Source organism: Podarcis vaucheri, assembly GCF_965113315.1.
Source record: "Podarcis vaucheri genome assembly, chromosome: 7".
NCBI classification, from domain to species: Eukaryota; Metazoa; Chordata; class Lepidosauria; order Squamata; family Lacertidae; genus Podarcis; species Podarcis vaucheri.
In genome coordinates this window covers 30,200,496-30,214,685 of record NC_138765.1, presented here as the reverse complement: position 1 = coordinate 30,214,685, position 14,190 = coordinate 30,200,496, and the positions used below count along the sequence as shown (strand labels likewise).

At 43.4% G+C, this 14,190-nt stretch overlaps 1 protein-coding gene and 1 long non-coding RNA gene across 3 annotated transcripts in view; one reads left to right on the top strand and one right to left on the bottom strand.

Moving 5' to 3' along the window:
• LDLRAP1 (low density lipoprotein receptor adaptor protein 1) overlaps positions 1 to 3,002 on the top strand; it is a 66,314-nt gene extending 63,312 nt beyond the window's left edge. For both annotated transcript variants that reach the window (XM_082231815.1, XM_082231816.1), the window contains exon 9: positions 1,332 to 3,002. In XM_082231815.1, coding sequence (XP_082087941.1) covers positions 1,332 to 1,482 — 151 coding nt within the window. In that variant the 3' untranslated portion in view covers positions 1,483 to 3,002. The remainder of the gene's footprint in view (positions 1 to 1,331) is intronic.
• A 3,878-nt stretch (positions 3,003 to 6,880) lies between these two features.
• LOC309536713 lies at positions 6,881 to 12,495 on the bottom strand. Its single transcript, XR_014221711.1, has 3 exons — positions 10,889 to 12,495; positions 10,492 to 10,614; positions 6,881 to 7,626 (listed from the first exon to the last, which is right to left on the bottom strand). It is a non-coding gene; the product is annotated as an uncharacterized lncRNA (long non-coding RNA).
• Between the last annotated feature and the right edge of the window lie 1,695 nt (positions 12,496 to 14,190).

The window sequence follows — 14,190 nt, the reverse complement described above, 5'->3', positions numbered from 1 at the left end:
TGGGATGCCTGCAAATGCAAAAGCACCTCTTCCGTCTTGGACTTGGCAGAAACTGGTATTTAGAGGCATGCTGCAAAAGGTCCATCCTGCTTTCCACCACTGCCAGTTAGATGCCTCTGGGAATATGGGTGTAGCCAGGATTTTTGTTGCAGGGGGGGCAGGCCTTTTGTTAGTTAAGCAGGCCTTGCGGGGGGACCTCAACCATATATTTTTATTGATTTTTATTGATGGGGGGCAGCTGCCCCCCTGGCTACGCCCATGTCTGGGAAGCACACCAGCTTAGATAGCAGCAGGCTTCCCCCATGGTTCCTTCCAAACACAGAGGTTCCTGTTAGCTGTCATCATCACCACATTTTGTGGCAGAGAAGTCCATAAGTTGGTACTTCTGGATAGAATCCAGAAGGGACCTGCAACCAACACCAGATTTTCCCTTTGGTATCCATTCTTGAGAACAGAGCATTTTAGAGCTAGTTAGCTGACCAAACTCTCACCATTTTCCTTAAGAAATGCCTTTGTTGAACTGCATTTCCAAGCGATGCCCATTCATTCTTGGTTGGTTGCTACAACAAGGTTCCATATGCAGACAGACTTTGTATTTCTGATCAACCTTGGGTAGAAGACATCACTCATTTTCCATTAGCCTTCTAACCCCTTACATAGAGACCAAATAGATCGCTTTCTGAACCTTTGTTCACACCAACAAGCAGGTACACCCCAGCAGAAATAGTTTGGTTTCTTTTGAGTGACAATAATAGCTTTGTAGCAAACAGTGACCCTCTATGCACTAGCTGGGGGGGGGGGAAGGAAAAAGGACTTCAATAAAATTGCTATAAATCATTGTCGCACAATCAAAGCCTAACCTGCCTCACAGAGCTGTTGTAAGGATAAAATGGGACTACGGGGCAGAACCATGCATGCCACTTTGAACACCCTGAAGGAAGGCAGGATATTAATGTAATAAATGACATAAAGGACTACACCACTTTATACTGGAGAGGGAGGACTCATGTTTTTGGAATTCTGCTCTGTGTTGAAACACTCCGCGTCAGTAGGATACCAGGAGGACCAGCAGGCAAATGCCTGCAATAGAACCTTTCTCCCTGAAGAGCTGGCTTTCTGCTTTCAGGGTTGCCTACTCCCCATCCTGGGGAGGAGAGGGACATTCAGAAGTAACCCTCACTTTAGTCAGAAGTGGTCCACCTCCTTTACTATACCTGTTGACATTTCTCTCACTCCCATGGTGTCTCCCATGGTGTTGTTTCTGGTGGTGGTCCTGCATACACAACTCTTTCCAGGTCCCTTCACAGGGTTTCTTCTTCTTCCTCTTTCAGACTGGCACAATCTCGGACTAACCCCCAAGACCTCGACATTGGCTTGACTGCACAAGATATCCAAAGCGCCGAAATCCTCTCTCCTGTTGACTGGGACAAAGTAGATTCCTCTACAGTGGCGGGGAAAGACGACCACCTCTTTGGGTTCTGACGTCTTCTCTCTCTCTCTTTCCTTTTCTCCTGACCAGCTTTTCAAGTTACATAACCACTGAGAACTTGATGCACTGCATTCTGAGTGATTTTTTTTAACCGGAGGGTTTTCCTTAAGAAGGGTGGGCGAGGCAAACATCTGATCCAGATGGATGCTATAATGTCACCATATAACTCTTTAGACCAAAGCTTTAGATACTTAAATAATCTTTATATATATATAAATATATATGCTTAAATATATATATAAATATATATATAAATATATTTCTTTTTTTAAAAAAACCATTGCTTTTTATGTAAATGATGAGATACTCCTGAGCATATTTATTCAAGAACCCCTTCAGTTTACATATATTATGGAAATTAAGTAACATTGTCTAACTTAACATTACAGTATTAGACTGCTTTTCCCATTGGAATACTCGTGGTAAACTGTGATAGCATCAGCTGTGTCTTGTGAGGTGGGTGCCGGCAGTGCAACATCAAAGTGATCTGAGTTACTTTTTCTAGAAGAGAAGCAGCCTGACAAGGAAGGAGGTTGCTCTGGGGCAGATACAGCGAGGCGGAGTTGGCTTTCTGGCTGGTTCAAACAGGGAAGGTTACTATGGGTTAGGTGATGCTGAATTAGGTGGGGGAATGGCAGGCTGTGGCCCTCTAGCCCTTTTCTCTGTGACCTGCCGGCTCCTCCCACAGGCATGTTGGTGCCAACCCACAGCAGCTGAGTGGACAGAGCCTAGCCAGATGCTTTTAATAAGCATCAGTAGGGTTCTTTTGGTACTGATGGCACACAGGCTGAAGCAGCTGCCTAATCTGTGGACCAGAACTATTGAAACTGCCCTACTGATCCATGAAATCAAACCTGTTTGATGCCTAGGCCCTTTTCAGATGCTGTGGAGAAGGGAAGTCATGAGCTGCATAGGGCAGGGCCATGTGTAAATGCTCTGCCTCTTCTCTTGTTTCCCACACAGCAGGGGCCACACCGCTGATAGCAACTTCCACCTCCAGGTAGCCACCAGCCTGGTTTCATTGTATCTCGGCTTAGCAAGAAAGGACCTCCTGTCCCTGTTGGGACACCATAGTGAGACTGGAGTAGTGTGCACAGTGTGATGTACAGGGCTGGCTATCCATGTAGACAATTCTGGGAGGTGGAGGTGGAATATAACATTCTTTTCCCCTGAGAAATGACAGTCAAGTGCTTTGAGCCAGGAATACAGGAAGTTGACATCTGAACATGTCTCATGAGCAGTCTCTTTGCACCACCCTGAAATTCCTGTGGAACTGGTCCAAACGTGTCAGAATGGGGCACCAGTGGACCCTGACCCTCTTTGTAGCTTGACATGAGTTGAGTCCATTGGAAAATGTTCATATAGCCATGCAGGGGAGAGGGGCAATTTCATCCCCGTGTGGTTTCTACCCAATCTTAAGCTTCATGTATCCAAATAGCAGTGGAAGTCTTAACTCTGTTCCTGCACTTCAGGCTGCACACGCATGGATCACATGAATGGAAGTTCACCATTTGGCGGAAAGCTAGTGTTGGGAAGAAGACTTCTCATTTTCCCTTTTCCCTGACTTACTTGTTTTCAATGTGCTGGGAAGTGGTTTGGAGAGCGGGTGTTAAAACACGTGCCCACCACTTTCTGTTCTTGGAAAGTTGATCACTGCCAATGCCTTTTTAAAAGAATAATACTTTCTTGCTTATTTTATTGATTGTAAACTGCTTTGGAGCCCTGTTGTTAAGCAGGAAAGAAAGCAGGCTGTACATTTTTTAATCAGCTTTTTATTTAACCACTTGCCTAATTGCCACAGGCAAAAATGAATTCCGTGAAGGCAAATCACAGAGACCAGCTGAGCTACCAGAGGCGGGATGCAGTATCTGTACCTCATCCACTGGAAAATTCATTAGGCTAGTCACTTTTCTGTCCTTATGTACGAGGTTGTTTTAAAATCTGATGTGGCTCCCCAAGCACATTTTTTCTTCCCCCCTTCCTCATCCCAGACCCCATTGATTTTGGCAAGAAGAAGAAAATAAAGTAGACTGCTCAGCCCAGTGCCCTGAGGGGGATGTAAATTACCCCGTCCACATCAATCAGTGTTTTGATGAGCTAGGGTGGGTGATAACCCATTCCTTCACCTGATCTGTATAGATCAGCTCAAACAGGAGTGAGTGCCTGTTTGCATGTGTGAGAGCTAGTGTGTGTGACAGACAGACAGACAGACAGACAGACAAAGACGCATCCACACCAACTTTTGCCCACGCTCACTGCTGGTTTGTGGCCCCCAGAGGGTCACCAGGGATGAATGTGGCACTTGGGTCAGTAAAGGTTAGCATGCATACATCCATACCTGGAACAGTTTTGGGCCACATCCACACTACACATTTAAAGTGCTTCCCCCAAAGAATGCTGGGAATTGTAGTTCTCTGAGGGGTAGACTTCAGGTTCCATGACCGCTGAAGTGCTATAAATGTTTGTTAAATGTATGGTGTGGAGCTGGCCTTTGCATGCACCCTCCCCAACAACTGGGAAAGGTTGTGAGGGAAGGAAGATTCACAGGTGGTTAGGAAAGAGAGATTGTAACAGGTGAGATTCTTTGGAAAACAGCATGGTATTGATCCTTTGTGGTGATGAACTGCACCATGGCTGAACAATAATTTGAATCCGATGTGCGTTTTTTTTACCCTTTCCAAAGGGCAGGCTATAATTGCACTCTTTTTTTCACTCAAATAGGTCTTAGCAAAGAGAGACAAAAAATAAGGACCAGTGTTTGCTTTTCTTTTTGGTGGCTCCATCAGAAGCAGGGTCTGTCTCGTTGCATTCTTCCTGAGCCCTTACTGGAAACAGGGAAATTGTGTTAGCTGTTAAAATGAGAAAGATCAAGAACCGCCTCTTTGAATTACCAGTGGGCAGTAATGGGTTCTTTCGTTCATTCTTCAGCCAGCTTCAGAAGAGAGCAGGCATATTTTCTCTTAAGACATATAGCTTTGCACTTTAAAAAGAAAAAAAACTTGAACCAAAATTATGGTTTCAAATGTCAGAACAGGTTTGTATGGCTCTGTAACCTTTTTCTCTTTTGCCTTTTGAAAGTACTTCATCCAAAAACACACAGCAGCTGTTGGATATTCTTCCTAAAACTGACCTTTGCTCTTTTGCTGCAGCAAAATGTTTGAAGACTCATCCATCACATTGATGGAGATGCTGAGCAGTTTCACTTAGATTTCTCTGTATACTTGCCATCTAGGAAGAACTCAAATACTGAGGTTTGGCTAGTTGACTAGACAACAGTGGTCCTTATATTTATTCTTAAACATCTTTTGTTAATATTTGGTAAGTTCCCCCATGGTCCCCCCTACACATCCCTCTCAGCCATTTAAGCCGCTAAATCGAAGGCCGCCAAATTGGATTAAAGGAAAACAATAATTCCTTTCGGCTTTCTATTTTTTAAAAAAATAAATGTTAAATGGCTGTTTATAAGTGCATTTCTGTCATACATCTTTCCTTCTTCCCACCTGCGTCTCTGACAGAGGCTTAGAAAATAAATTCTCAGTCTAATTTCTCATTTCATAAGACTCTGGATTTAGAAAACTAAATAATGGGAGACTCAGGATTACAGTCATTAAGAGATTATGTTTAACAATGATCCTGAATAGCTGCACTGTGGCACAGTTTGCTGTGTTTGTGGCCTTGTTGGAAATATACTAATCTGTTTTATAGATTTGTAATTGGCTTCTGAAATACTAATTTCACTTTTCCCAAAGAATCCTTTTTTTATATAACTCTGCTAATGCTACAGCTGGGCAAAGTAAAACTTTAATGAGGCTGACGATTCAGAAGACAGCAGATAGATTAACCTCCGAAACCAGATAGTTTGGAAACTTGGCTCTTATAAACTGTGTACTAAGTTGACCCTGGGAGGAAAAGCTGTTTAATGAAACTTACTTCATCTCTCCAAAAAGGCATCTCTTCTCAGCATGCCGTGCCTTGTAGCACAAGGTACAAAAAACTCTTCTATTTGGGTTGACAATGCAAGGTCAGTTGAAGATCTCTGCTGAAAATATGTATATCTATATAGACGGTATCCTCATCTGTACAAAACTAACTAGAATTGAACAGAAACTTGTCTTCTACGTGGAGCAGATTAAGGTGGTAAAATAGAATGTTTCACTTCAAGGGACAGGTGAGGATTCAAATTTGGAATGCTGTCCATATTACAGCAAAAAAATAATAATTCCTGAAGGTAAATATCTAGCACATCAGGGAGAGGGGTTGTAGCCCCACTCCTTGTTTCTACTCACATGGAGTCTTTCATGAAGAATAGGATTGGGGTACAGGTGTCTCTCCTGATATTGCTGGACTACAGCTGCCATCATGCCTGACCAGTGGACATGCTGGCTAGGAGTGATGAGAGTTGATAGTTCAACATCTGGAGGGCCAGAGAGCCCCCATCCCTAGTGCAGAGGAGAATTCACAAAGGTGATCCCTCCCAACACCCACCGTCTAATGTGATGCACTCTGTTTTATCACCTCATATCTCTACCACCTCATTCCCTTGTCTATGTCGCCCAGGCTTCATATACAGGAGTTTGCTGCAGTTGTTGCTATAGCAAAGGTCTTGAAAGAATGGTCTAAGAAGTTTCATTTTAATGAGAACATACCTATTTTGGAAATCTCTAGAAAAAAGTGTATGTAACATGAACAATATAATGCCTCTGTGTATATAGTTAAACATATGCTGTAAAAAGTACATTTCCTATTGAGAAAATAAAAATTCTACCTTTTTTCCAGTAGACTGCTTTTATTTGTTTTTGATAATTGTATTGCACACTCTTCTACTGAAAAGTGTCCAAAGTATTCAAAGCTGGTGACAGTAGTCATAAAAAGCAGGGCTTTATAGGCTCTGGTGAGCAGGGATTGGCTTTTGGAGTCAGCTGACTGCATGTGGGTTGCATGAGGCAGGGGTCAGCAACCTTTTTCAGCCGTGGGCCAGTCCACCGTCCCTCAGACCATGTGGTGGGCTGGACTGTATTTTGAATAAAAATAACGAATTCCTATGCCCCACAAATAACCCAGAGATGCATTTTAAATAAAAGGACACATTCTACTCATGTAAAAACATGCTGATTCCTGGACTGTCCGTGGGCTGGATTGAGAAGGCAATTGGGCTGCATCCAGCCCCCCGGGCCTTAGGTTGCATAAAACTCACCCTGCCAGATTTGCAGTTGAAGAGGAGGCGGCTAGGCACCAAAGCCTGGTAATGGGAATCTGTAGTTCAGGGATCACAGAATTGTAGAGTTGGAAGGGACCCTGATGGTCCAGCCCCCGTAATGCAGGAATCCTGCCCACAGCTGTCCCTGGGTGGGCTCAGACCACCAACCTTCTGGTGCACTGCTGGATGCACTGGAGGGGAGTATGAGGAGCCTCAAGCCCTGGAGCCAAATGCAGCCCTCCAGACCCCCCCCCCTCTCTGGTCTCGCCCCAAACCACACACCCTCCCAAGCCTCATGTCTCAACAGCCCTATTTTGCAGCCTCCTTGAATGTTTTCCCCTGACTGGATTGTGCCCTTGAACTTGGAAAACACTTGCTGCTTGCCTACAAGGGGAATAGAGGAAGCTGTTTGAAGAAACTACCCTACCCTACAAAGATGAAATTTACATCTACTCTTGCCTCTGGCGCTGGCCCTCAGAGGTCTGCTCAGAAGAGATTGTGGCCCTCAGGATTAAAAAGTTTCCCCCTTTCTGCTCAGATTCAAGACACTCACACACCCAGAGAGCATCATATGCCTTCGTGTTCCTGTTCTAAGGAGCATATCAGCCACCGTCACGCCTGGTCATCGAAGTATCTGTATGTATATAGCCCTGACAAATGGCAAAATTCAAATACTCAACTTATTTTGAGGCACGTTATTCTCCCTTCCACACTTCCTCTTAATTGTTAAGCCACATAACAGGAAGAAAAGCAAGAAGTTATTAGTTTTTGGCTATTGACAAGCACACAAGGTTTTTTATTTTTTATTTTTAACCACTTTACCTCAGGAGAAATAGAACGTAAACTTGAAGTGTGAAGACTTCACTCTCTGGAAATGGGTGTTGAATACTGAGCAGGCGGAAGTTTACAAAGATGCCCTGCTATTTCGTCTGTGTTGGACCTGTGTGGAATATTCCCCAAAAGTTAATTTTACTATTTAAATAGGCTGTTCCAGTCTAAGGATATGTCTCAAATTGTGAATACTAAGTGTCTGCCACCCGGCCTCATGAATAACTGATGAAGGTGCCATGGAGCAAATTGATCTTTCAATTTTGATGTGACCTTTTTCAAGCTTCTGGGTTGAATCTCGGGAATCCAGAATCTCTTTCTGCCTTGCCCTCTGCAAATCCCTTTCATTATTGATCTATTTATCTCTACCACCACCACATCCCTAAAGCTTGGGTAGGTAATAAATTGGTTTTTTTAAAAAATCATACAGATAAAAATATCCAATTTAAAAATCTGTTGAAAACTTGATAAGTCCAACTGGGAGCAAACGTCACAATCATCAGCTTAAAACTGTCGCCTGACAATTCTCCCGATGCAGGAAGAGCAGGGTTAAACAGTGGGTGGCTGATGACATTTCCTGTAATTGTTTTTAAATCCAACCACTGCAGAGCACTCTTTGGGGTTACACTGAGAGGGACACCCCCCTTTTTGTCTTTGTGGCTGAAGGGGGGGATGCTCTAGTGAGGGCACAGAGCCCCAGGGGTAGGAAGTGCATAATTTTGCCCCATTGGGAGGTACCTAGAAATACATGCTTGCCTGTTTGTTTATTATTATCATCACTATTTCCATTTATTGACCACTTTACTATTCAAAAGGATCTCAGAGCAGTTTACATAATAAGCACAACAAAGCCATATCAAATAGTTCACCTAACAAAATACATAGAAATATCCATAAACATAATAATAATAAATCAGAGAGCACTACAGAGAAATTTAATATAAAATTTCAAACAACACACCATCATTCATCCAATCTCACTCATCATCCATTCCACATACCCACTACAACCATTCACGACCTCAAACATTACATCTATCTGCCACTCATACATAAAGACACTCAACAAGGTAGCTCAGCGGGTCAAGCATGAGACTCTTAATCTCAGGGTCAACGGTTTGAGCCCCACGCTGGGCAAAAAGATTGCTGCACTGCAGAGCGTTGGACTAGATGACCCTCGTGGTCCCTTCCAACTCTACTATTCTATAAACCACTCACAGTCAACAATGTCACAACCCAAATGCAAAGGGTCACTGGCAAGCATACAGAAATAAGATACACTCCTAATATCTGAAGGAGTAATAAACTAATGAAATTTGGGGGTGGTCGGGGGAGGCAGGAAAGGGCATTCTTTGTGGCAGCCCTTAAGTTGTGGAACTCCCCCCCCCAACCGCAATACACACACAGGTGTGACGTGCACCTTTATTGTAGTTTTCATGGAATATGAAGATGCAGGTGTTCATCCTGGTTTTCAAGATGTATATTTTAAGGATCCACCTTATTTCTGTAATGTTAAGTTGTTTAAAACTTAAAAATATATATATTGTGTAATAGTGTTTTGATTTTAATGTTGTTTTACTTGCTGTAGCCTGCCCTAGGACAATGTAATAATACTAATAATGTCCTGCCCCACCCCAGTGGACCATGTAATAAATCCTTTGGACCATCTAACCTAATTCCTTGACCCCTGGGGTTAAGTAGAAAGTAGAGTTTGCAGGTTAAACTTTCAGGCATCTTGAGACCACCCCTAACCCATATCTCAGTTCTTAGAAACCGATCACTAGGAGATAACATGTGTTTTTTCCTTCCTTTTTGCACCTAATTACTGTACTCACAAGAAACGAGTCATGTCAGAAACACATCCAGTGGTACAGTTAGGTTACTTTAGACTCTGGACTTAGTGGTTTTACTCCGGGTCCACTTCAAAATGTTGCAATCCACCACTGCTGTGTTTGGGGGGGGTGGCTTCTGCTATTGCTTCTAAGTGGGGACTTGGTCTTCTGTCCCCAAAGTCCTACCCCAATGGCACCACTGAACGCATTGCTGCTGTCAAGACAGTCCCCACTGCTGCCACCACCTCTCTTTAGATTCTTTGGAACCCCTGAATTTATACAGTGGTACAGTGGTGCCCCGAAAGACGAATGCCTCGCAAGACGGAAAACCCGCTAGACGAAAGGGTTTTCCGTTTTGGAGGTGCTTTGCAAAATGAATCTCCTATGGGCTTGCTTCGCAAGACGACAATGTCTTGCGAGTTCCTGCTGGTTTTTTCCCTCCCCCCCCTTTTTCTAAGCCGCTAAGCCGCTTATCAGCTGATCCGATCAGCAGATAAGCCGCTAATAGCGCTAATCCGCTAATCCGTCAATGGGCTTGCTTCGCAAGACGAAAAAACCGCTAGACGAAGAGAATCACAGAACGGATTCTTTTCGTCTTGCGAGGCACCACTGTACCTCGGGTTATGTACTTAATTCGTTCCGGAGGTCCGTTCTTAACTTGACACTGTTCTTAACCTGAAGCACCACTTTAGCTAATGGGGCCTACCTGCAGCTGGTGCGCCGCCGGAGCACGATTTCTGTTCTCATCCTGAAGCAAAGTTCTTAACCCGAGGTACTATTTCTGGGTTAGCGGAGTCTGTATCCTGAAGCGTATGTAACCTGAAGCGTCTGTAACCCAAGGTACCACTGTATTTGGATTGTGTAAACAGAACTGAAGTTAAAGCAAGCTATGCAGTGTGGTAAACAAACCCTCAGACTGCGTTTCAATGAAGGTGGAAAATGTAAATAGGTCATCTTCCTCCTCCTGAAGAAGCTGCTCCATTGGGCTGTGCAAAAATTAGAATTTGTAAAAGGCAGTAAAGTATATCCAGGTAATTAGAGCTTTGAAAACTCAACTGCAGCACTAGATTAAAAATAAAAATAGGGCAAATAGCTGAAATCTTAATCTGATGCAAGTTTCTTTCTTATCTTTTATTTTTTTTCACCTTGAATTATTGTCAGTCGATAACATGCCGCCCTATAGGAGTCTTCGTTTTTCAAATCCTAGTTCAGCACAGTTTCATTGGCACATTTCCTTCAGCAATTCACTCTCCACCTCAGTTCCCCAGCTGTCAAAAGAGAATAATTGATTATTTTATTTGTATACCGCTTAATATATGACTGCCTCACAGTGTTGTTGTGAGGCTGAGTGAAATGAGTAGGCAGATATGTATTTTGAAATGTGAGAATGGTGCCATCTATAAACCTACTAAGTCACGTTTAATTATTCACTTACAAAATTTATTAGATGCTGCATTATATAATATTGCAACAAAATAAAATTAACAGAACTGAACAATGAGCAACACAAAAGCATTTATAAAAAGGAGTTAAAAACCATACCCAGCAGTAACATATAATTTTAAAATGCCAGGGAGTGGAAGACACATAAAAAGACAGCAGAAACTGGTAATTTAAAAAGCACATTTTAAAAATGTCTAGGAGAACAAAACATTTTCTCTGAGTGCTGAAAGGACATTAATGCAGTTGCTAGGCAGGCCTCTGAGGTAAACATTCCATCAACAAGGGGCCACCACTGAGACAGCTCTGTCTCTTATAGGAGGGATGGGAAACCTGACCTGGCCAGTGGGCCAACTCCTTATATCCTCTACCTCTCAGAGGCCAGATTTGACATGTAGGCGGGGTTACCCATCTGTCAATCACCTGGTGTTGAAGAATATTTTGGGGACTTTAAAGCACCATGCAGGGCTTTAAAATAAGCCTCTGTGATTCCTTGAAGTGCTGTTGATCAAGCAGGCTTGAAGCCACTGCTTATCTACTGATGGGTGACGAGTTCAAAGCTGCACTCTGAAGGGATCAGCTTGATGATCAAGCTCTTCATGGGGAATTCGGTCACACAGCCCATCCTGTGGGGTCAAAGTCACCACTCATCAGCTGATAGGTGATGAGTCCCATCCTGTTTCCTACAGGGATTTGCTGTGCAACCAATTCAGATGTGCATCTACCTGCCCCACACATGACATTACATATGCTGTGGGGTAGGTGGATAAGGTTTTTTTTGGGGGGGAAACAGCCTCATGGGCCAAATTGGCACCCATGCCAGGCCAAATTTGGCCCCCAGGCTGGACATTCGCCACCTCTGTGTCAAAACTATTTCCTACCTGCCGTATCTTAGCTAGGATGGATACTTGGATTAGGGTTGCCAGGAAACCCCCCACATTGTTTTTCAATTTGCCTAAGATCCAGGACAAAGCGCTGCCTTTTGGAAATTCCCCCTGAACGTCGATTCTGGCTTTGAAATCCCAGTAATGTTTGGGACATATGGCAGCCCTACTTAACTAAAGAAATTGACTTTATTATATGATAGGGATGTATAGAAACCTATATAGATTGGTAGGAAATTGTTGAGTTTCTAAGAACAATTACCATTCACTTTATACTGTTAACACCATTAAGATTTCTTCTAAGATACGTTAAGGATGCAATGCCAACTGAGAAATTAGAATTGGTGGGTTAATTAATCACAGAAGTGCAAAGTGAGGTGACAAATGGGAAAATACAGAAGGTCTGCAGATCAATAGCTGGTTAGAGTATGAGAGATGCTATATATGACACATTGAACAGTACAGTCGCAACCATGTCTACTGAAAAGTAAGTCCTATTGAATTCAGTGGAGCTCTCAAGTAAGGAGGGTTAGGTTGCAGTCAATTTCTGTTTGGAGAAGGCAGGGAAAGAGTTACTTGTATAAGTTTTTTTAAAAAAATTTTAAATGAGAATTTATTAGTGAAGGTGAAATTTAAGTCATCAACACAACGTAGTTGCTGATACTGAGGCAAAAATCAGTAAATTAAAAGGGATTATATTTATTACTCTGTTGCTGCTTCCATTATTCCTGTTTGTTTCTCTCTATGTGTGTGTGGGTAAAAGTCTTCAAAAACGGAAAGGGGGATATCATTATTCTGAAGGACAAACAACCCTGCAATCCTACAGTCCCTAGGATGGTTTCCTAACTGGAGACCGGATAATGCTTGCCCCTAGGTCAAAGGTTTGGACCCTGAAATCTGAGGGTCTGGGATGCTCCTGACCTGGCAACCCTTGTGGGAGATCCCATGTTGCATTCCCTTTCCATTTTGCCCTGGTATCTTCCGTTGCTTTTGCCCTGCTGCTGAAGCTGAGATGCTGGTGGAAGCAAATGGGGGGGGGAACGGGACTGATGCTTGGCATGGCTGGACAGATCAGGGCAAATAGCCTTCACTGTCCTCCGAAACACCTCCAAGGCAGGGCGGAAACTACAGCAGCCCTGGATGTGGTGTAGTGAATTTCCTTCCCATTGTTCCTAAAGGGAGAAGGAAATAGCAATACAAGGCCAGAGGAAGGTTGGGGAAGGGTTGTAGTTTAGTGGAGTTCAGTGGTAGAGTATCTGCTTTTGCATGCAGAATGTCCCAGGTTCAATCCCTGGCATCTCTAGGAAGGAAACATCACCGTTTGAAAGCCTGGAATGCTGCTTTCAGTCCACATAGACATTACTAAGTTAGATGGGCCAATGACTCCGTATAAGGCTGTGTCCTATATCCCTAGGAGTAAAAAAGCTGATCCATTCTCACTGCTGCCCCACTGATGGGAGCCCAACAGGGGGCTGGATGAGGCAGATGATCTGCCTTTGGCACATCCTCCTCCTCCCCAACTTTAGGACTGCAGTCTTAGTCAACAAATAGAACCTATAAAGACAGATTTCATCTATTTTTAACGTGCATGTTGAAAACAACATTTGCTGAAATGTTTACATCTCAAACCCAGATTTAAACTAGGGCTGAATGTAGAGGTTACAGCAGCACAAAATATTGGTACAGTGAAAAAGAAGTAGATACATCTTTGAGGGATTATGCCACCATTAACAAATTGTGTAGTGATCATCAGTTCAATTCAAAATCATTTGCAATGCGTAGAAAAGCATTGTGCAGAAGAATTGGTCCAGCCCAGACCACCATGAGTCTGAAGGAATCAGGTCTGGCCATGATCCAGGGAAGGTAGGAAGAGTTACTGACAGACAGGGTCTTGTGTGCAATTATTATTATTGACGCCATTTTTTAATTGCTTTCCATAAAATATCTCACAGCAGAAACATCAATAAAAACAATTCCACATGTAAATACAGTGGAAAACAACTCCATATATGCAATCAACTAAAAATAATTCTGTATGTAAAAACAATGTAAGGAAAAAAAGACAGACTGGTATAAAGTTCTGCGCTTTGAAAGCTGGATCCAGAAGGAAGGTCTTCAACAAGTGCAGAAAAGACAGTGGAGCATTTCACCATTGCCATGTTCTTCAGAACCCTGCACAGGTCCCAGGAAAATACAACTTATTCTCATGAGTGGTAACTGAGCCCTTATCATCACTTCCTCCAGTAGCAGATGCAGGTGGTGAGTGCCCACATTGGGGGTGGAAATGGGGCCACTGAGGAACAAGAGGGAGGAATCAGCATGCTCAGACGAACCCCGTGGTTTGCTGGGAGGGGGGATTAAGAGGGGAAACACTTTTTGAAAACAACAGTACAATGAGAGCTGAGCTTGTTCACTTCCGGGGTGGCGCCCCCTGCAATGGCGGACTCCCTCTGAACTGGAGGGACTAGCTCCGCGGGAAACGGGTCTTCTCCGCTACGGTGAAGCGGGGACCCTTTTAAA